The sequence below is a fragment of the Centropristis striata genome, chromosome 14, assembly GCF_030273125.1.
Source record: "Centropristis striata isolate RG_2023a ecotype Rhode Island chromosome 14, C.striata_1.0, whole genome shotgun sequence".
Classification (NCBI taxonomy): domain Eukaryota; kingdom Metazoa; phylum Chordata; class Actinopteri; order Perciformes; family Serranidae; genus Centropristis; species Centropristis striata.
Window position 1 is genome coordinate 6,383,045 of NC_081530.1, and position 24,255 is coordinate 6,407,299.

Below are 24,255 nucleotides of genomic sequence, written 5' to 3' on the forward strand. Positions count from 1 at the left end.
TAATGGAAGGCATCCAGGAGGCATCCTGAGCAGATGCCGAGCCACATGAATTTGCTCCTTTCGACATGAAGAAGCAGCGGCTCTACTCTACTCTGAGCTCCTCGCCCTATTTCTAAGGCTGAGCCCAGCCACCCTAGAGAGGAAACTTATTTTGGCCACTCAATCACCAATTTAATTCTTTCAGTCACTTGCCAAAGCTCCTGACCATAGGTGAGGGTTGAGAGCTACACCTTCCGGCTCCTTCTTCATCATACGTCCGGTACAACTTGAACTCCTTCGTTTGGGGCAGTACCTCTCTCCCGACCCAGAGCGGGAAGTCCACCATGGCCACCAGAACCATACCAGTGAGTGTTGCATGCCAAAGCTTGACAACAACAGCAGAACCCCATAATCTGCAACAAGCAGAGACCAATTCTGAGTTCCTAAACTGGACACCTTCTGGCCCAGCGCTACCTGCCTGCTACTTCCAGGGAGACCCCTGGGCCAACCAAGCGCAAAAAACCTGACAGCATCCTTCACCTCCGGTATCCACCAGCAGGTTCTCCGGTTGCTGCCCCAACAGGCACCATAACCTTCTGACTACAGTTCTTAGCTGCTGCCTGCACTATAGAGGCCTTAAACATGGCCCACCTCTTCCAGAAATGGGAGTTGATGGCCTCACAGACAAGGCTTCAGCCAGACATTCACAGTTCACTTTCACTACAAGTTCGGGTTTTACCAATTCTGTCTGGCAGCCTTCCTTAACACCAATACATACAACCACATTTCTGATAATACAATCACAAAATTGATCAAAATCAACCTTTGACCAAAGCTGTTCTGGTACCACGTACACTTATGAAACACCCTGTTTTCGACTTGCACAGAAGTCCAACAACAAAACCCCACTCTGGTTCTGATCAGGTGGGCTGTTCCCCCCAATCACCCCCCTCCAAGTCTCTCCATCATTGCCCATGTTAGCATTGAAGTTTCCTAGAAGAACTATACCCCATATAATCAGTTATTAATGCAAGAAAACTCAGTCTCAAGAGCACAACTACAATGTGTTGCTTAGTCTCCCCCTACATTTCACCATAGCAGAATTTTGGTTTGTAAATCAAAACAGATTATGGAATCATGACAACATTGAACTGTCCTTTTGTTGTAGTTTTTTATACACAGAGGGCTAAATTGTGATTTCTTCTCACTTTTTCAGATCTTCAAGATATTCCAGAGGAGATCTGATCCTCGGGATGTTTCGGAGTGCTAATGAGCTAATGGCTATAGTTGGTTATGATATAATCTGATTGATCCCAACAATATGCATGTCATTTTTACTTAATGTTTATTTAGCTGCTTTGCTTTTGAGTAGATGGCTTGTGACAGTGAGCTGTTTTGGTAATTTCTTTAGTTATGCTTTGGATTGTTTTATCATTTAATTCCATTACTTTATCATAAGGGAATAAAAACCGGAAGAATACTGCTAATATATAACTCTGTCAAATATTTAAAGAACATTACAACTGATAGTTAGGGTTGCTAATGTTTTCAACATTAACACTTTATGTTGTTCAAAATTACTTGAATCAAAATAATGTAAGACGAATAGGGATCATATGTGGTTTTTATTGTTCACAAAAATAACAATTATAATACAGAAAATGTGTGAATATTAGACTTTAAAAATATTATATGCACGTTTTTTTTTAGTATTGGTGTCTTTCAACCATGTTTGACAGACTGCAGTAACTGTAAACTGTGTTGGACAGCCAAACAACCTTGATGTGGTAGTTTAAGGTAAGCTGCTCCTTTTGAAAATTCACAACAACTGAAACTGATCCTCCTTAAAAACGAGACACGAGAAACACAATTTCTAAAGCAATCCAGTCCAGTTGCCTTGCAAATTCCTTTTTAAAGCAGAAGTTAAAACTTGTAAAACTATTGGCTGCACCAGACCGAATTTTAAGATTCTTAAATTTATAAAATCATTAATGTATCATTCATAGTATAATTTATAATTATATTAAGTTTTAGGTTCAAGGATTGCTTATGAAACATTTGACACTCAACAACAACAAAACTATTGTTAAGGTCTGGATTCCTACATTACTCCACATCACACATCACACCAAATCTCCGTCTGTCACGGCAAAGACCATCAGTCCTCCAAACGAAACAACAAAATGTCATTTATGATCCAAAAAACAGCTTATATGTCAGCTACGACCCAAAGGTCTGTTTCTGGTCTGCTATTGTTAAGCTTTGTTTGGGTCGGTAAACTACTTGGTTAAGATTTCGGAAAGATCATGCAACTCCAGGATGCTGTGAAAAATGGAATAAAAACAGAGTGCAATGATTTGTAAATCTTTGCTACCTGCATTCAGTCTGAATATAAGAATGCAAGTGTGTTGATTAGCATACTTAGACACGCTTGATTAATGAGGACTCCCTGTAGAAAAAGACACTTGGCTCTTTTGATTGATTTTTGACAGTAAGGACAAACACCGATGACCGATGAAAAGTGTTATTATTATTATTATTCATATTAGTGTTATTAAGAAGTTAGAGTTTGTGGGATAAACATCTGCTGACTTTGTATTTGGACATTGATGAAAATATTCATGCTGAGTCCTGACAAACTTCTTTCTTTCTGTTGCCGATTGTGAGTCCTGAAACCTGGATGAATGCATTATGTATCTGTGTGCACTCACAGACAATCTAGCAGTGTCATAATTTCAAGGCATGGGCTCCTCAGAAGACCCTTCATCAATTTCAGTTGAAATGAACAGCCAGTAACGCACCTTTCTGGAAAAGTTCTGGGAACTCTGAAGCAACAAACTTGTTTTATGGGGTAAAGAAAGAGTCGCTCTCCAGCCTGATTGGCTTTGTTGTGTTGCATGTTTTCTACCCTCTGCCTTTTCTCACTACTGACATAGAAATAAGATTATGGCTTTATTGTGTTTTATCCTTATTTTTTTTTTATTATATGTTGGACTGACTGATATCACCAAGAAGGTGGAAGCAAACTTAAACGTGTCTGCCCAGTGAATGTAATATTATCTTCAGGATAAAGCCTTTCAGTGTATTTTAAATGTAAATATGGTGAAAAGTGGTTTGATCACAACTTAGAGTTTTGCAAATGTTTCTGTGGCTGCAAAATGATTATGAACTTTTACAGTTATCCTCATATCCGAATGTTCCAGCTGTCTACTTTTCTGCTAAATGTATTCTAGGCGACAATCTCAGTGACATCTTGCAGCCTAAAAAGGCAGAATTACTTCCATTTTTGATGGCAAATTTTGCTCAAAGACAACATAGCATTGACATGTATAAGGTGTTATGTTATATATTCAGCAGATGCAGTATTTGTCAGTGACAGTGTAAGGCCAAGCCTAAAACAAGGAATGCACTTTCTTTTGCACACCCTTCATTCATGTGAATTGTATTACTACATGAAATAAATAAAAATTTTACAAAATGTATTTGTGTTGATGTATGAATTCAGAGAATGTATATATTGATATAGTTATATCAAGTGACTAAATGTAGAAAGGACTGATGCATACAGATATTATCTGGCAATACACCTCAGAATGACTTTTTTCCCCTGAATTTTCTAAGTGCAAGTAAAATCAGAAAATATATTAAACAGGTGTACAGGAAACTGTGCACGTAGCAACAACAAGGTAAATGTGAATCACTTGTCCTAATGATGTACCCAGACAGACAAAATAGCAGTAAGGGGAGCATGGAGGTGCAGCGAGGTTGGAACCTTTCTATGTTCTTTCAAGTTCTCACTGTCACAGGGTTATAGTGTCGTTTTCATCATGTAGCAGGCACAATCGGCAACCTCCGGGTCTGAGCAGTGAGGCAAACCAGGAAGTGCCTTAAGCTGTATTGTACCAAAAATTCCAACAGGGGTTGCTGATGGTGGGTGCAGAAGCATTTCTGTCCATTCATTTCAATACAAAATAAGAAAACTTCTAACTTTATTTATGACCTCAAAAAAAAAATTTCAGGACAACACGATGGTCTCATTCACTAGTCAAAAATCTTCAAGACAATTTGATGTTAATAGTGTAAATAATGGTCCGGTTTCTTCGGTTTAGAAGAAAATACAAGATATATGATTTGGGGTGTCGCAGGTGACAGGTGGCTAACAAGGTTAATGGGAAATATATAGCACTTTTCTAGTCGATTTGCGACCCCCAAATCGATTTACAAGACAACCTACTCTCATTCCCCCATTCATACACACATTCATACACACATTCATACTGGTGGCAGAGGCTACCCTAAACAGTGCCACCTGCCACCATTAGGAATTCATTCACACATGGATGAACGCAGCATCGGGAGCCATTTGATGTCCAGTATCCTGCCCAAGGATACTTCGACTTGTAGGCTGCCATGTTCAGGGATCGAAGCACAACCACAACCTTCCGATCAGTGGGCAACTGCTCTACCAACTGAACCACAGTTGGTAGAGCAGTCATATATATAACTTTTGTATCCTTTAACATCAAAGAGGACTGAAGGACCTGAAGGATAGCTCTTAATCTTACAGGATTTACACTACATGATTGCAAAAATTGTTTTCAATTATTGAAACCGTTTTCAATGACTCTCACTGTAAAGAAACCCTGTTTTAACATTAACTTTCTACCAATGAATGCTAAACAGCTCCTAGAATTAGAATTTCTCCTTAATGCTGGACTGTAGCACTGTCACCATATACAGTATATGAGCTCCGTCAGGCCACACTGGTCAGACCCCATAATAGAAAAGGTCACTGTCTAACACACCAACACACAAACACAGAGAGGAACCTGATATCAACCTTCTCATTTGATTGTTAGTTTGTCTGGAAACAAATAGATTTTTCATAACGTCCAAGAGTTTAGATAGTCATTTACAAACACATTTACAAACTTCACTAGTACTTCTGTTCCTGTTTCTCTGCGTTCATGTCTGCCTATTTGTGTGCACAGCTAGTCTCTTATTCTAATCCTCTGGACAATGTCAGCCAAAAGATGTTTATTAATAACCAACTGGGGCCTAGAGAGGGAATAACTGACATTGTCACCCCGTCGGCCCTATACTCTGTCCATCCCCAGGAGAAATCCAATTATAGGCATTACAGGCCAGGTGATGGAATAGGGTTACAGGACAGGCATTCCTCTCTGGTCTCAGTTCGTATTGTGTTTGTTCTAACTCACAACCTCTCACCCCATCACCAGGACAGTTCATAGAAATAAATGTTAACATAATGAGCTTCCTGACAGTTTTTCATACTTCTGTGAAAATGTGTGATTTAACCTATGATTAGGCGTTTGAGCATATCTAGCCATTGATGTCATTAGCAACATTAATTCTTTTTCACTTTTTCGGGAGTGACAAGTGCCTGAAATGGTTGAGATTTTTGGTCACTTAACAAACGTAATCTAAATAATTCCAAGCACTTTTCGTTCTCGAAAAGTGATGATGAATGTGACATATACAGTATGATATGACAACATCCATCTGTGCCTATACCCAAAACACTGAAAACACTTTTGTCAACACTGGACACTTAACACAATTTCCCTGACTGATCATTTTTGTGAATAATGGGTCAAACGTCTAAAGCTTTTATAATCTTTCTTCTCATAGGTATTGGATTGTGTGGTTCAATCTTCATTAACCTGGTGTTAAGACATTGCTTACATCAGCTTTAGAAGCCATAACATCGTTTTATCAGAAGAAATACATCATGTTTTGGGGTTAACTGGCCAATTTCTAAAACCCTCTGATTGTTTAATATGACTAATAGAAAGTCCAGATTTAACACAATTCTTTGGTATTCATATAATAAACACTAAATACTCAATTCAGTCCCGTTTCACTTTTTATGATTTCAAAATGCCCACAAAATAATGCATACAGCAATGAGTTTCAAGGACTGGGCTGAGTCATCTGCTGGTGCAGATGACGTGATATCAATAGACCTTAGAGGCTCGAGGCTTAGACTGTACACTTAAATGGTATCAACGGATAAGATTGTGATTGTGACAGTGCAATGCTCACTAAATGGCAGTAACAGCTGTTGTTTCCCCCAGTGTCCATAACAAAGAGTACAATTAAAAATGGAAAGCTGTAAGAATTTTTTTTTTATTCTTAAGAAACAAAAACATTTCCCTTTTCAATACCTTAGCATTAGAGCTCAGATTTCCTATTAGATAGGCTATATTGATCCCAGTTTTCTTCACTTCTAAACCGTCATCACAAAATAACGGTATGACTTACAGTGGATCAGTTTTGAGGTATTTCTGTCTCAGAGGAAAGACACATACAAACACATGTTAGTGTGCAGGTGTGTTTCACAGTGGTGGTTGTGGAGGATAGAGGAGGGTGCGGTTGTGTGGAGTTAAGGGGATTAGTAATAGGAGTGTCTCCTCCTCTCTCATATAAATGGTCTCCTTCTATCTTTGTCAGGGTTTAGTGCCTCCACCAGCCATCAGGTTGTCCATCCTGTACCTTTTTGTCTTCCCATCTCTACTCGACTACAGAAGCCCATTAAACCTCAGCCAAGATGGAGGCCATCAAGAAGAAGATGCTTATGCTGAAGTTGGACAAGGAGAATGCACTGGACCAGGCTGAACAAGCTGAAGCAGACAAGAAAGCAGCTGAAGACAGAAGCAAACAGGTGGGTTATGAACACTGATGCAAATCCCATTCTCTGATAGAGAAGGATTGACTTCTCATAAGGTTTCCCTTCACTCCTTCAAGTGAGCGAGAGTGGCCTTACCTTTAATCTTAAAATCTACGAGCAGTTACAAAAGCTTAATAATAACAATTTCTTATCTTCTGTGGTCACAGCTCTGACTGTCTGATATAAATTTGAGGTAGCATCTAGCATCTCTTAATGCTTTATTCAAAATATTTCACATTATGGTATTGGATGATGACACTCAACCCAAGTTGGAATGCCTGCACAGGCCTAAAACTGAGACCTGAACCAGGTTCATCTCACCACCGAATCGTGGAGACCTGAAGTTGTAGTTTTGCTTTGCTTTGTTTTGTATCTTCTTACTGGACACTTCCTCTCTACTTGGTGCACATTTCATGAGTAGATTGTCAAAGTCAGAGACAGAAATAATAATTACATTTAAAATTAATGAATTCCATGAAAATGAAAAAAAAATTAAATATGAACCACTTTCTCTGAAACCTGATACTTTGTTGGTCACACTGAAGGCTGTTGAAGGTGGAACCAAACCTCTAATGCCTCTAATGCAAAATTATTAAACATTTTAAAGATTATAAATCACAACTCTGAAAGTGTGCCACTCTACATGTCTTGTGAATGCATTTCTTTGCCATTACAAAAGTGATGCCTTCAATGACCAGGAAAACAGAAATCCTGCCCTGTGAGCAGCTGTTCCACAAGGTTCTCAAGAGGATTTCCTTATCTGAAACATGATGCTCTGGTTTTTGTCCATATGTGGAGTAAAACAAATACCTGCTTTAATGGTTGGTGGAATCTCAGCACCCAAAAACAAACAAACATCTTCATGACTTGCTCTTGATGAGCTCTGAATTAGTAATCCTCACTATGATGTGATTTTTGGCCATTACTGACATTACATCACTTTTTGTGATGCTAACTACTGCTGTTACCTGCTTTCACCAGACAGACTGAGAAGGCAGGAAGAGGCAGCAGGAGCTGACCTCTCAACTTGCTAAACAGGTTTTAATCAAATAATTAATTTTGTTTTATGTTATTCCTATCTAATTGCTTTTACACCTGGCAGAACACGCCTTAAGGATCTGATTGCATTCTGGGACATTTAAGACTGAGGAAAATTCAGGAAATGGCCCAAGTCTAGTCCTAGGTCAGGTCTCCTTCCATCCATCCATCCATTTTTTCATCCACATATCTGGGGCCGGGTCGCGTGGGCCGTAGGCTAAGCAAAGTATTCCAGGCGTCCCTCTCCCCAGCAACAACTTCCAGTTTCTCCTGGGGGACCCCGAGGCATTCCCAGGCCACACAAGAGATACCATGAGGGATCCTACATGTTCTGTGTCTACCCCGGGGCCTTCTACCAAGGGGACGTGCCCGGAAAACCTCTAACGCCCGGGGAACCATCTCAACTAGCTCCTTTCGACACGAAGGAGCAGCGGCCCTACTCCGGATATCTGAGCTCCACACCTTATCTCTAAGGCTGAGCCCAGCCACCCTACGGAGGAAACTAATTTCTTGTGTTGGTGATTCAAGATTCAAGAGTTTTTATTGTCATGATACAAGATAACGAAATTTCCTTCAGACTCACGGCTTAAAATGAAAATAGCAGAGAGCCTTGAGCTGCAATGAGCACACGCGCCATTACGCCATTCAAATCCCATTCTTGAAGTTTGATGGATTAGATGTCCTCTGATTGACAGGGAACTGGGAACTGTTCTAGGAGGAAGACAGGGAAGTTGTTGAGGGTGATCTGTTTAAGTGAGGACAGCAGTATACCAACTCCTCTTTCACTACTATTTCATGTTTTCAGGCTTTGCCTTTGTGAATCCTGAGCTTTCATGTAAGGTGATTTGTAAGACTTTGATTTTTGTTGTTGTTAAGTAAGAGAATGAGGGTGTATATTTTCCTTACATACAAGTTAATGGTTACAATGTTATTTTTGCCATGGAACAATTAGCAAGATGCTATGAGCATCGTATAACTCAACGGGGGCTTGACATGCCCCGGTCAATAAGATCAACTACCCACCAGCCAATCCAAAAATAACATAACACATGATCCAATTAGAAAATAGCATTGTTGTATCCAGCTAAATTTCCGACCCCCCATTTCACATTTACATTTCATAACATTTTTGCACCGTTACAATACACTGCAAGAAAGCCAACTTGTATTTTTTGGTATAAAACAGTGATTTAAGTTGGTAAAACTTGGAAAGATAAATTATTGACATTTAGGGCAATAATGCAAGTTAGCACAACAAAGCAAGCCAGTAGTCTGCTCAAAAACAAGGTTGTTAGTTAGTGTTACTGATATCTTTAAGTTGGGGTTCACAACAAGGGATAATAGTTCTGCTAACTCTAATTTCTTTATTGTGAAATGCAGGAAAGCGGTGAAATTCGGTCATTAGCGAAAGCTAGCGGCTAACTGATGCTAGCGGCTAATTGATGCTAGCACCGCTGCTTGTTACAGCTACAAGAGTAGCCATTAGCGTATCAATGCTAACTCAAAATTGTGGTCGCAATATTAGCTGACAAGTTATAACAATGTAAATTATAAGTTAGTGCAACTTACAGTTGAGTTGACAAAATGAATTCAGAGTTAAGCAAACTCAAAAACAAAACTTAAAATATTTAGTTTAATTGTCCTACTTAAAATTTTATCGAAGTTTGTTGCCTTGAAATTTTGAGTTCACCCAACTTTTCTTTTTTTTTGCAGTGTACTTATAGGCAACTAGTCATCATATCTTCTGCTCCATGAAACACCTGTTAATGCTCAAGTAGTACACATATATGGTTCTTTAATGTTTTTGCATTGTACTAAAATGTGGTCATTTTCAATGGGCAGAAATGGACCTGAAACAGGATCATCCCAAATGTTTCAACATTAACATTTTAATGACATAATAGTCATTGTGGCTTTTTTGGGGAGGTGGGGTAGTGCACTATAGGCCCTGTGGCCTAAGCTTTTGTCCTTAATGGCATTTCCCCCCTTAAATTACTTTTATACTTCATGTAGTTTTGAGTACTTTTACACTTTCACTTGGTCAAAAACCTTGAGTTGTTACTTCAACTTCTACAGACGTTTTTTAAAAACCTGAATGAACCTGAAACATGAATGTGAATACTTTTGACACCTCTGTTGGCAGATATATACCAGATGAGATATGGAGATACTGTAACCGCAGCAACAGGGCCAGATGAAAGGTCAGAGAGAGTATTGAGAAGCACATGAAATTAAAACCTTGTCACATCAACTTTCATGGAGAATGTGAGGACGCTCAATGGTCTTTGTAGTATGTGGTGGATTTAACTTGTGTAACAACTGAGACCCAAAAAAATACATTGAAATCATTGAAATAATCATCAGAAACACTCACACACAGGTTGTGGCTGTGTTTTTAGCCCCTTTTGGACGCAGTTGTGGAATGTAACGTAAAGTACATTTACTCAAATACTGTACTAAAGTTCAATTTTGAGGTTGTTGTACTTTACTTGAGTATTCCCATTTGATGTAACTTTATACTTCTACTCCACTTCATTTTGAGGCAAATATTGTACTTTTTACTCCAATACATTTATCTGACAAGTTTTCAGGTCGAGATGTAACATAAAAAACATGATTATGTATTTTAAACCTCATAACAGTTAAAATGAGCCCTATCTTTACAAAATTAAAATGATGCTTACATAAATGCATCAATACAAATAATGTAATGCTATATTTAGAATATATATAAAACAATCTGAGTGGATCCATTCTGCATAACGAGTACTTTTACTTTTGATGCTTTAAGTACATTTTGATGCTGATACTTTTGTACTTTTACTTCAGTAAGTTTTGAATGCAGGACTTTTACTTGTAGTGGAGTAGTTTCACAGTGTGGTATTAGTACTTTTACTTAAGTAAGGGATCTGAATACTTCTTACACCACTGTCTGTAAACACACAACCATGTAGCCACTTTGGACTCCAGCCCCATCATCAAGTTTGTTGACGACAGAGTTGTGGTCCGCTGTTCAAAAAGAAAAGACCTACCTGGAAGAAGAGGACCTGACCCACTGGTGTCAACAACCTAGTTCAGAACATCAGCAGGACTGAGGAGCTATAGTGGACTTTGGAAAGAAGCAGGAAGGAACTTCACTGCTATTAATATCAACTGATCCTAAGTGGAGAGAGTAGACAGCGTCAGGTATCTTGGTGTCCCCATCACTGAGGGCCTGACCTCGGTGCTGCATACTGCTGCATACTGACTTGGAAAGATAAATTATTGACATTTAGGGCAATAATGTAAGTTAGCACAACAAAGCAAGCCAGTTGTCTGCTCAAAAACAAGTTTGTGAGTTATTGTTACTTATATCTTTTTTTTAAAAAGATATTTTTTTGGCCATTTTCAAGGCTTTATTGATAATGAGACAGATAGAAAGGGGGTGACATGCGACAAGGGGAGCTCAGGCCAGATTCGAACCCGGCTCTGCCGCAGCGAGGACTGAAGCCTCTGCACATGGGGCGCCTGTGTAACCCAATCCGCTACGGACCACCCGTTACTTATATCTTTAAGTTAGGGTTCACAACAAGGGACAATAGTTCTGCTAACTCTAATTTCTTTGTTGTGAAATGCGGGAAGCGGTGAAATTTGGTCATTAGTGAAAGCTAGCGGCTACCTGATGCTAGCGGCTAACCGATGCTAGCGGCACTGCTTGTTACAGCTACAAGAGTAGTCATTAGTGTATCAATGCTTACTCAAATTGACAGACTGGTGAGAAAGGCACAGACTGTTTCATCTCAGACGTGTGAGAAAATTCCAGGTATCTCCTCAAATACAGAGGAATTTCTACTCCTGCACCACTGGGAGAAATGTTGCTGGGTATTTACACCACTGGCACTGCTAGAATAAGACAAGATGTGGGTGTCGACCACATGGATGACAGCCTTTTCTCCCCGTGGAGGTTGAGAAGAAGGTACCAGATACACTCTGCAGCATTGAGGGGCTCAGAAAGAGCTTCTACCCTGAGTCCACAAGATCCTAAATGAGGTCACTGCCTTAGACTGCTTCACTTGAGACAATATATCACTGGTAGTGGGTAACCTATTATTGTTAAAGTGTAAGATGAAAAATTGGAAGCGTACCCTGACCTTATGAGTTGTCACAAAAATGCTTTTCTCAAGAAAGTCTTTGGTGTCTGAGTGGAAAGTAGCTCAAAATGCAATTCACATTAAGAGACAGGCTTGCAATTAGCCAAGTCTATCATAAAACAATTGTCTAATCTAATCCATACAGTAATTGACATTCTTTGTTAGCTGTTGAAACTAGGCAGTAAGAGATCTTGTTCGAATGAGCATCAAGTGTAAGTGATGGTGATGGTTATATTGCTAATAGGAATGGTGATGTTGGACGGTATTTGGAAAGGTGGGAAAGGTTTATTGAATTGGAAGTTATTAAAAATTGACCCTTTATTATTTTCTCTTAGGTTATTAAGTTTACTGATATACTGTATATTTTATGTGGTAATTATGTTTGATGTTTGTTTGTGTCTAGTTTAGTTTTAATGTTATTTAATGTGTTAAAGTTCTTATTTATTATTGTTTTTTTATTTATTTACGTTGGTTTTGTTATTTGTTGTTGTTGTTGTTCTTTTTACTGTGTTTGTCCATTTCTGATTTATATTGGGTTTTGTTTAAATTAATAAAAAAAAATTAAAAAGTGATGGATGATGGTGACTGTGCTCATTCTGACTAATATGAACTCTAAGGTTTATCTGAAGGTAATACGAGGCTTCAGTCAAGTCAAATCAGGTATTTATATAGCCCACTATCACAAATCACAAATTTAACTTACAAAGCTGCATTCTTTTTTTTTTTTTTTTACTAAATTGCACCAAATGTGTAGATTTGCCATTAGAATCATATCATAAAGGGGCCGGTATGAAGAGGATAAATTATTACAGCAAACAAAAGGTGCTTCTGTGAACATATTAACATTTGAGTATTGTTTTAAGACTGACTATAACAAATATGACCTGACCTTTAACTGGAATACATTGTTATTTTATTCCATGACATGACAATATATTTGAATGTAATAAAGCAAATCTGCTAACTTTGTGTTTGGTCTCCCATCAGCATGAAGATGAAATTCTGCAAATGCAAAAGAAGCTGAAGGGGACAGAAGACGAGCTTGATAAATACTCTGAGGCCCTGAAGGATGCTCAGGAGAAGCTTGAGGTGGCTGACAAGAAGGCTGCTGATGTAAGTAATACACTTCCTTAAGTGCAATACACAACTGCTGGGATTTATTATAGCTTGAAACATGACATAGTACATGTTTAACCAGTTATACCAGAGTATAGAAACATACTTCTCTGTACCAAACACTAGTCCCACACACACAAGTGTTACAGAGTGGCCTTAGGAATATGTGAAGTAGCTAGAAAGTGAAGTAGTTAGTTATTTGTCTATTTTATCCGTTTATTATTCCTGATTAGGTCGAGGAACTGTTGCAAATAGTACAATTCAGTACCTTCTAGGGCTGGGCGAAAAAGTCATATCCCGACTATTTAGGCTGAATATCGAAATACGATTTATATCCCGATATTTTTATCGCAAAGTGAGAGCAAATGTTCAGTCAAAGTTAAAGCCAAATATGACATGTAGTAGTAATTTTATTGAAACCCTTTATTTAAGTAAAATATAAATACTGTATAACAACAGGAGTACCTTTAAAAAAAAAAAAAAAAATCAAAGCTCCATAAAGTGCACATTTAAATAAAAAAATATCTTAAATAAAAATAGCCTATTAAATAAAATAGGCCAATCTTTTTCTGAAATAAATATACTGATATGAGAAAAGAATAACAAAAATTACAAAAGCATTTATATATAAATCATATTTTTAACTATATCAATATATATGCAATATAGTCTCATTCCATATCACATTAAAACATATATCGATATGTTTTTTATATTGATATATCGCCCAGCCCTAGCACCTTCTCATACTAGCCTGTATTGTGAGCTCTGAACCGAGGCTCTGATAAAAGCGTTGATGCTGCCAGTGTAAACCAGGCCGGCTGATTCTCTGTGTCTCCCTGCATTCCATTCTCATCATAGTCTGCATGGACTCCTCACAGCTGTCGCAGGGATTCAGAGCCCTATTTTGGCTATGATGTCAGCCACACAACCTTGACTGCAGGCTTAACAATGGTCCAAGTCCATTTTAGGTATATCATCCATCACAATCAGGTCACAGTATTTATTTAGCCTATCTGCTTTGAGAGAGAATTAATTCATATTCTCAAGAATTTTGCTCCTTAATACTAGTTGTACTAATCATATAAACACAGTGTTGAGTTATAGGTTTTGTCAGACTACAATCACAAATACAACCTTTATGTTCACAAAAGTTTAGAAAAGAAAAAGGGTTCTCTCCATAGAAACTATTATAACACATGAACAATGGACTTGTGTGATTGTGACTAAGGCTCCTGTTAAACAACCGTGTTGATCTACAACCAAAGGAGAAAGGAAAGAAAACATACCAGCCTCTAATCTTCTGCCTCTTTTCAGTTTCAGAGTCATTGCTGAAAAATTTATTTAAGAGTCACAGCTGTCAGCAAAGGCCATTCAAAGAATGCCTGAAACAAAATACCAGTTTAAAGGTGTGGCTGTGGGACTAGCAAAGAGCAAACTGTAGTTTATCAACTAAAACACGCTATGACTAGGTGCAAACAAAATAAAAATTAACATATAATTATATTAGTATTTACTTGAACCTTACCTGCATAAAACAATCCTATACTACACTGTAGAAGTGACCTTGTTCTCGCCTGGCATCGTCCAATTAAATATCAAATGTGTATTAATATGCAACCTCTTATTTTTGACTTCCAAGCAAGCACAGACCAAAATCCCTCTGAATAGACCTACAACCAATCAGATCAACAAAGGGTGTTACTTATGGGGTGGCTTGTTTTCAGATAGCCATGCATTTCTTTATAACTAGCCTTGATGATTTTCTAACTCAAAAATACAAAAGGATTGAATGTATGCTAGTTTATGTCCCTTCATTTTTTACTATTAGACTACCCTAACTTACCTAACAACTTGGCCTTTTTCCTTTCCAAAATTACAGTATCCCAGGATTTTCAGTTAGTTTACATGTCATTTTAATGCAATGCTTCTTTTCACAGAATTTCAATAACCCTGTGTCAAATAGATATTTTCATTAGTGCCTCCATACATTTTTTTGAGGTGTAATTTGTAATTCTATGTAAGCTTAAGGTAAAGCCAATATATATATATATATATATATATATATACACTATTCTGTTACCAAGTCACAACATTACTATAGCTCATACTTACTCAGCAATAAATGAAATACCCTTAAATAGTCCTGAATGGAAAATTGGAAGTTCTCACTTTGTTGGTTTGGATTGGTTAGGTGAAGACATGAGGAGTGAGATTAGTTAACTTTAAAGTTAGAGTATAAGGATAAGCCAATCAGAGGCAGAGAGGGGCTTGTCGTGACCTTCACCCAGGAAACCGGAGTGTGTGTGACTTTAACCATTGAGACTACTATTAATGTATCATGACTCCAACCGTTGAGATCACTGCTAATGTTTTGTTACTTTAACCTTTGAGACCACTGCTCCATTCTACCCTGCATGACAAAACTGATGCTAAACGGGTACCCTGTGAAATAAAAATTGGCACCAAGGGCTCCTAACTAAACATCCATATGAGATAAATTGGGATTAAGAACATATTAGTTTGTCTGAATCAGTCTCTGTCATGTTTGTCTGTGTTTAGGCTGAAGCAGAGGTAGCTTCCCTGAACAGACGTATCCAGCTAGTGGAGGAGGAGTTGGACCGAGCTCAGGAGAGACTGGCAACGGCTCTGCAGAAGCTGGAGGAGGCTGAGAAGGCTGCTGATGAGAGCGAGAGGTGATTTCTTGTTTGGATTTGATCTTTGTCACCAGAGTTATAAGACAACCTTAGAGAAGTCTTCTATTACGGTCATGGTTCACAATGATGGCCCCTTTGCCCAGGGCCAGTTCAAAGCCATGTTGGAATAGTTCACTTATAGTGCTAAATAGCAGTGTTTCACATTTTCACCTCTGCACCCAGCATGACTGCTGTACACCTAGCAGTTTGGGTGTAAAGATAAGGCCACAGGGTCCTGCAGCACACCTACACATCACTGCAGCAGGGTGACATTAAACCAGTGAAAACAAGATTCTCAGGGTGTGAAAAGCTATTATTAAAGGCAAGGCAGGTTTATTTGTATAGCACCTTTCAACAACAGGGCAATGCAAAGTGCTTTACACAAAACATAAAATAATAATAAAAAGAGACATATATAAAATGACATTCAAATATAAAAATTTAAGACTAAAAATTGTAATGACTTCTGCCTACTCCATTCTACACCTTTCTACCACGTTTCATGAAAATCAGGGCAGTAGTTTTTCTGCTGACAAACAATAAACAATCCTATAACTGAAAAACATATCGGGGCGTTCCCGGTGGCACACCTGGTAGAGCGCGTACCACTGAGGCCCAGTCCTCGTAAGCGGGTGGCCCGGGTTCGAATCCGGCTTGGAGCCCTTTCCTGCATGTCTTCCCTTCTGTCTCCCCTTTTCACTCTCAATATCTCTCTCTCTCTCAATAAAAAGCTACAAAGTGCCCAAAAAAATATCTTTAAAAAGAAAAAGAAAAACATATCCTCCTTGGGGGAGGTAATCAGCATTATAGAAAAACATCAACAGTGTATTGAAGAGAGTCAGTGTGCTTTGTGAACAAGTAAACAGTACCTTTTCTATAAATCTTGCAATACAATACACAAGAACATCTGTGAGCATGATAACACAAAAAAGATGGCTACTGCTGGAGACCAAGTAACTGGTTTAACTTTTTTTTTATAACAAAAACATTGAAAAAAAATATTTGTACAGTTCAAGAAATAAGTAATGTTTTGTGTGTTCAGAGGTATGAAGGTGATTGAGAACAGAGCTCTAAAGGATGAGGAGAAGATGGAGCTTCAGGAGATTCAGTTGAAGGAGGCTAAACACATCGCAGAGGAGGCTGATCGCAAGTACGAGGAGGTGAGTTACCTGCAGTATCAGTCCGTCTCCAGGTGGCACCTGAGAGTGACTATATGTGTTTTTTTATATTATGCCAGTACTGGAAATAAAAAAGCCATAGAGCTGGTGTTGTTGCTTCACAATAGGCTTGGGCTGCAACAACTAATTGATAAAGTCCATTATAAATAAGGCAATTCTAGATTATCAGATCAGTTTTGGCAAAAAACTAAAACAAAATGTACGTTACCTCAGAAAACTGAACAGCAACTCCTTGGAGTTTCTGTTAGTCCAACCAAACGTTGATCAAGACATTTAATGAACAAGACGTTTTTCACATAAACTTTCATTAAGTGAAAATACAGTGAAAGGGTCAAAGTTATGAGACTAAACCCGTAAACGTCCTTTTTTATATATATATAACGTCATTGATAACTTTATTGACAAGTTGTCGTGGATACACATTGTTCTGCTTCTCTCCTGATGACGGCTCACCTTGTTAGCCACCTGTCAATCAAAGGTAGCCACGCCCCAAATCATACGATACTTTATCTTCTATTTTCTTCTTAATGGGGCCATTATATGAACTATTAACATCAAATTGTCTTGAAGAATATTTTTACTAGTGATTGAGACCATAGTGTTGCCCTTAAAAACATTCTGAGGTAATAAATCAAGTGAGAAGTTTTCTCATTTTGCATTGAAATGAATGAACAGAAATGTTTTTGCAGCCACACTTAGCACCCCCTGCTGGAATTTTCATTAAAATGCAGCTTAAGGCACTTCCTGGTTTGCCTCCCTGCTCAGACCAGGAGGTTGCCGCCTGATTTAGTCTGATTATATATGTATATGTGATGCATTTGTCCAGGTGGCTCGTAAACTGGTGATTGTAGAAGGAGAGCTGGAGCGTACAGAGGAGAGAGCAGAACTGGCTGAAGCGTGAGTATCTATATTATGTACCGCCACCCCAACACACACACACACACACACACACACACACACATACACATACACATACAGTGTTGTAGGCCACTATGAGTCCAATAAATGTGATGACAAAATCATTTTTACACTAGAATTGCTACTTTCATTTTGGTGAAGTACCTGAATACTCTTTTTACAATGTGAACCTCTCTCCAAACTAATTATAACATTGTTACTACCACCTGTTTATCTCCCTCCTTCCCTGAAATCCAAACTAAAAAAGTAAATGCGCTGAACTGGAGGAGGAACTGAAGAATGTAACCAATAACCTGAAGTCTCTGGAGGCCCAGGCTGAGAAGGTAGGGCCAGCATGGCACAGCATGCTTCTGCAACATCTTGTGTTGTCTATTTCGCATGAGTGACAAATGAAAGTGAAAATAAATAAGTGGCGAAACAGAATAATTTCTATGCTATTATTAACATATAAAGATGATGAGTGACTTTGAGTGAAATATTGTTGGAGACAGATGGCACAAGCTTCCCTCATACACTCTCACTATGCTGGCTGCAGTGTTCTCCAGTCTTGTTCTTAGCATTTTTTATGGGTATATGTATCTACAAAATACAATTACATGATATTATGTTCAGACATCCATTATGGATGTTCCACCCTGGACAGGAGGGCAGACCTTCACAGCGCTGACAGAGAAACAGACAACCATTCACACTCTTTGAACTGTGGGAGGAAACCAGAGTATCCACACAAAACTACACAGGCTTAACCCATTGAGGCCTAAAATGCCTGTAAAACCTCTGGGCAATTTTAAATTAAGCCCCTAAAACCTGAAGTTTTTCTGGAAATTCAACAGAAGTGTCAACGCTTCTACTAAATAATAGATTTTTCAGCCTCTGTAGCAGATAGAAATGAAATTCAAAAAGTATTTGAGAGTTTATACAAATACTACAAAACGACGTATCTGCTTTCCAGGCTTCAATGGGTTAAAGGGAACATGCAGAGTCCACATACAGGACGTACTGCTTGAACTTTTTTTCAAACTCCAGTACCCAGAGTTTATAGATGGAAATGTCCTGGCCTATAGCCTTAAGAATTGCATTCATATTGCAGGTATCTTCAGCACACTGTTTGTGTTTAGTGCCAACATTCAGTTTTCAGAAAGTATTTTGTCGTTTATGAAGTTATTTGCATGTATTTGGTGTCCCTGTTTTGCATGTTTATCTCCTGAACCCAACCCATACTGTAGCTGCCTTATGCACATATTGTGGATAAAATGCTGATGTGTAAATGTGTGTTTAATTTCTTGTTTCCTTAAAAAGTTGATATGGAGTCACATGCCAATTGTCTTCCACAAAGATCAGCATCTGAATAATGTTGTCTCTTCCATCACAGTACTCTCAAAAGGAGGACAAGTATGAGGAAGAGATCAAGATCCTGACTGATAAGCTGAAAGAGGTGAGTAAGAAGGAATGATGACGGTCGCATATTGGAAACCCTGAATTTATATGACATATATTCAAATCCATCCTACACACTAACAGATGTCAGTAAGATGTTTGTACACACCTTTGCATATCGATGGTCACCTGATCAGACCTTGTGCTTTGTCATCTCAGGCTGAGACCAGAGCTGAGTTTGCTGAGAGATCTGTGGCCAAGCTGGAGAAGACTATTGATGACCTGGAGGGTACAATACTTATTATTATATCATTATATTATTATAACATTTCCAGGGCTGCTTTATACTTTTATATGAACCTGTTTCACTTCATGCAGTTCAGTACACAAACCGTATCACTGACTGACCACGCCTAGCATACAGTGACAGGCAGTTAATTCGATAGGGAGGGAGCATAGAAGTTGGAAGCATCGAGTTCATCGTTACACTCGTCGCCATCTTGTTTCTGATTCGGGGAGCAGACCATATCTGGACTGTGGAGGAGGAGAGGGATCTGATCACTGACTACAGCCTCTCTACACCTCAACCTGACTGAGAGAAGCTGCTGCTAATTCATGTTAGCATTAACTGGAGCATTAACTGGGATGTTAGTTTTGGCTAGCAAAAAACAAAAACAAAATGTTTGTTACTTACCTCAGAAAACTGAACAGCGACTCCTTGGAGTGTCTGTTAGTCCAACCAAACGCTGAACAAGATATTTTTACTGAACAAAACGTTCAAATAAACTGTCATTAAGTGAAAATACAGTGAAAGGGTCAAAGTTATGAGACCAAACCGCTAAACATCCTTTTTTATATCTATATAACGTTATATATAACTTTATTGACACGTTGCCGTGGATACGCATTGTTCTGCTTCTCTCCTGATGACGGCTCGCCTTGTTAGTGACCTGTCAATCAAAGGTAGCCCCGCCCCAAATCATACGATTCTTTATCTTCTATTTTATTCTAAATTCTAAATTATTTGAACTTTAAACATGAAATTGTCTTGAAGAAGATTTTTTACTCGCGATTGAGACCATAGTGTTGTCTTAAAAAAAATTCTGAGGTAATAAATCAAGTGAGAAGTTTTCTCATTTTGCATCGAAATAAATGGACAGAAATGTTTTTGCAGCCAAACTTAGCGCCCCCTGCTGGAATTTTCAGTAGAATGCAGCTTAAGGCACTTCCTGGTTTGCCTCCCTGCTCAGACCAGGAGGTTGCCGCCTGGGAGGGAGGGAGAGGGAGGGATGGGTTCGAGCAACTTGGCACTTGCGGTCTAGAGAGAGAGAGTGAAAAGATGGCAGGGAGAAGAGCTCAATTTAAGTTGAGAAATGAACAACACATTTTACAGGAAGTGATTCTTTCATCCAAAAGATTAATTTTTTTCACTAAAGAGATTCATTTTCACATATTCCACAATATTAATTTAGCTCTTGTGTTTGTCTCTCCCCTTTCCCTGGTCTGTGTGTTTCCATACAGATGAGCTTTACGCACAGAAACTCAAGTACAAAGCCATCAGTGAGGAACTGGACCATGCCCTCAATGACATGACCTCTATGTAAGTAGCAATGTGTCATTTCCAAGTGACAAACTTATTCAGTCTACCAGTTGAACATTACTTTAACTAGGATAAAAAATGAATTTATTATACACTGATCTGGTTGTAACACCAGCTGGCTATTGGACCTGCATCATACCGAGTGATGTCACAGTGTACCACAGGGTGTGTCACCTCTACATCACCACAGCTCTAGGAATATTAGAACCATTATAACTTGTCAAAGCTAGAGGACTCAATAATGAGCTCAAATATATAATGGCATATAAAAATGCTTAAAATGTCCATTGATCAATTTAGGGTCTTATGGTGCTCTGCTTTATTGGTTTGCTTCTAATAAGTTAATAGATTTAAGTGGGAGGTTCTTATCACCACACTTCCAGGAAAATATGCTAACACACACACACACACACACACACACACACACACACCCACACAGCAAAAACAGTCAAAATCTCTCACAACACTGACTTTTCACCAGCCTGCTGGGAACAAAAGATATTGCATCCTCATAGTGGCAGAACAGCTAGCCACCACAGAATATCAGGATCTAAGCAGTGTAAAGTAGAGCTCTTTAAACTGAGAAGGGAACATAAAGGTAGGACTACAATCTATCGAAAGGGATGAAAATGTATCAAAGTCCTGACTGCAGCACATTGCATGAGTTTACAGGTGCATCTCAATGAATTAGAATATCATGGAAAAGTCCATTTCCAGTAGTTCAAGTCAAATACCAAGTATTGAGTCATATAGATGGACACTTTTCAGAGGCCAACATTTCCATATTAAACATGCATTTTAAAATTGGTCTTTTGTAATATTTTTTTTTTTGAAACACTGAATTTAAGGTCTTCATTAAATGTAAGCCATAATCATTATAATTAGAAGAAATTAAATACATTAAGACATGAAATGTTTCATTCTGTGTGTAATGGATCTATATAATGTGTTATTTCCACTTTTTGAATTAAATTACTGACATAAATAAATGTTTCTCTGATATTCTAATTTATTGAGATGAACCTGTATATGTTAGTAATAATGACAGCTGCTTTAATTAACTTTATTAGTCTATTTTGTTGGATTACAGAGATAGTTATTCTTTCTCTCACTTAATAAAACAAAAACAAACTTTCAAGACAAGCCAAGCTTTTCATCTATAAAAACCCTGTTCGTTTGCATTTTACTGACTTGTGTTGCAATGCTCAGGCATGGTTAGTTAAGACACTGTCACTTGGTTCTTGTGTTTTCAGCTAAACGTCCGGAAGCTCCACCATCCTGTCAGGTTGTCCGTTCCAGACTCAGCCACTACTGCTGAACACTGTCTCTTGGCTCACTCAGTCCCTCTCCACAGCACCCTCCCCTTTATTTCGTCTCATCTATCTTTCCTCATTCCTCAACTGTACCGAACTGCTGAAATGTGTGTTTGCCTGTTGTACTTTGTTTTTAGCACTTTGTTAATGCATCGGCTGATCTTGCACCTTTTCAATTGGTGTCTAGTCATCTGATTGTCATTGTTCGTTTAATGTTTTCTGTTTTAGGATGTTTGTCTTACTTTACTTTTCATTGTACTTCTGCATCAACTCTTCTGTACAGTAAACATGAGAGGGAAGAAAGCTGGGGCAAAAGTATCGGTGTCCATTTGTATTTTTGCTGTACACTGAAGCAGATGGTCAGGACGTGTGTGTGTGTGTGTGTGTGTGTGTGTGGTGTGTGTGGAAAGGAAAATTATCTTCCTTGCAGATGTCAGATGATTCTCTTCTTGATAATTGGCCTCAAATTCAGCTAAACAGACATACACACATTTTATTTTCAACATGGTCTCACAGAAATGCGTGAAATAGCCACGGATTTCGCTTAACTCAAAATCCGTGGAATAGCCACGGAATCGCTCAAATTTCCGTGAAATAGCCACGGATTTCGCTATAATGCAAGTTAATGACAGTCATATTTTTCTGGCGAGATCTTCACCACAAAGTGATTATGTACATTCACTGAGTGAATATTTAGAAAATAAAACATATATTTCTCGCTAGAAATGTGATCAAAATCCATTTTTATGCAGAAACTAAGTCAAAATATTGATTTTTTCACTAAAAATTAGAGAACTGTCCGCCATGTTTTTTGTTCTGACCGCCGGGACCTTGAAAGTCACGTGACTTGGAACAAACCAATAGGAAAAAATATCCATGGAATATCCACGGGATCTTAACTTGCATTGTAGCGAAATCCGTGTCAGTTTCACGGAAATTTGAGCGATTCCGTGGCTATTCCACGGATTTTGAGTTAAGCGAAATCCGTGGCTATTTCACGGATTTCTGTGGGACCAGGTTGTTTATTTTGGTTCTGAGGACCCTCGGCTATAATATGAATCCTTATTTTACACTTCACATGAAGCCAAATGCTACATTTACCACAGTCTACACTGAAAAAATTGGAGTGACATTTACTTAAAAAAAGCTAGGGAAGTTTTTCCACACAGAAAGTGTTTGTAATCTTTACTCAGGCTGTTTCTAAGTAAAATTTATTTACTATTTATTTATTTATTTAACTTGTTTTTTTCATGAAAATACACAAGTAAATTGCAGATTCACTGATGTCCCTCAATAACATTTTACTTGGAAATCTCAACTAATTAAGCAAATGAACTGGTTTTGTGAATATTACTTGGAACGAATGATTCAATTTACATACAAAACTGATGACACATAATAACAAACAATCACGAAGTAATGCACCACATGAAAAACTGCTATTTTAAAGTAAAAGTACTGAATTCGTATTTCTTTGTAGAATTTATATAGATGATTGAAATAATAATTACAGGGCCAAAAAAAATTTTTTTTTCAGTGCACTTACCTCTAAGGGCTGCAGACAGATCCTTTTTTTTTTGGACTCCTTCTTGGTCTTCTTGGTCCCCTTTAGGTCCGGGTTCTTCTTCCTTTGACCTTTATCATTGGTGGAGGCCTTCTTCTTACCACCTCTCACATCCTCAACACAGTTTTCTATAGATGAGACAAAAACAGAGGAATATCAGCTTGTTGACAGTGACAGACACTATCAAGACAATAAGTCCTCTAAGCTGAACTACTGAACAGGAAGTCATTCTCCAAAAAGGATTTCCAAACTTAAATAACAACCCATTCGCCAGAATAAATGTTGGCATCATACGTTTCAGATAACGTTTCAATTTTTACCCTTTTAGACTACAAACATGTTAAATGTGAATGCTCATGAACCACTGCAAACTGTTCTCATTGTGACACGAATATTTGATTAATCACTGTTTTCAAGTCATATCGCTGCTGTAAACACTGCAAACACATGATGACTGCAACATGTGGTACACATGTGATAATCACTGTTTTAAACACTTTAAGCACCAAATCCATTTGGTTGAGGTAAGTGAGGTTAAAACAACAGGATACGGCTTAAAAAACAACATTTCGGAACAAACTGGACAAAAAAAAACCATTGCAGCTTAACAAATCAGTGGTTTGCAGAAACATACAATGCTGTATAGTTTGTTAAA

General features: G+C 38.2%; 2 protein-coding genes across 5 annotated transcripts in view; both read left to right on the plus strand.

Moving 5' to 3' along the window:
* LOC131985601 (rho guanine nucleotide exchange factor 2-like) overlaps nucleotides 1–3,459 on the plus strand; it is a 44,702-nt gene extending 41,243 nt beyond the window's left edge. For both annotated transcript variants that reach the window (XM_059350796.1, XM_059350797.1), the window contains exon 23: nucleotides 1,196–3,459. In XM_059350796.1, the coding sequence (XP_059206779.1) occupies nucleotides 1,196–1,224 (29 nt within the window). In that variant the 3' untranslated portion in view covers nucleotides 1,225–3,459. The remainder of the gene's footprint in view (nucleotides 1–1,195) is intronic.
* A 3,091-nt stretch (nucleotides 3,460–6,550) lies between these two features.
* Nucleotides 6,551–22,342, plus strand: LOC131985610 (tropomyosin alpha-3 chain). Of its 3 annotated transcripts, XM_059350812.1 has the most exons (10): nucleotides 6,551–6,664; nucleotides 12,826–12,951; nucleotides 15,517–15,650; nucleotides 16,693–16,810; nucleotides 17,655–17,725; nucleotides 17,994–18,069; nucleotides 19,119–19,181; nucleotides 19,343–19,412; nucleotides 20,645–20,723; nucleotides 21,977–22,342. In XM_059350812.1, exons 1-10 carry the CDS (start codon nucleotides 6,551–6,553, stop codon nucleotides 21,978–21,980), a joined length of 855 nt encoding a protein of 284 aa, XP_059206795.1. In that variant the 3' UTR covers nucleotides 21,981–22,342. The 3 variants fall into 3 exon arrangements, with proteins under 3 accessions (XP_059206795.1, XP_059206798.1, XP_059206797.1); XM_059350815.1 differs by lacking the exon at nucleotides 21,977–22,342 and having other exon boundaries at nucleotides 12,826–12,927; nucleotides 15,619–15,650; nucleotides 20,645–20,727; XM_059350814.1 differs by lacking the exon at nucleotides 21,977–22,342 and having other exon boundaries at nucleotides 12,826–12,876; nucleotides 15,568–15,650; nucleotides 20,645–20,727.
* Nucleotides 22,343–24,255: the final 1,913 nt, after the last annotated feature.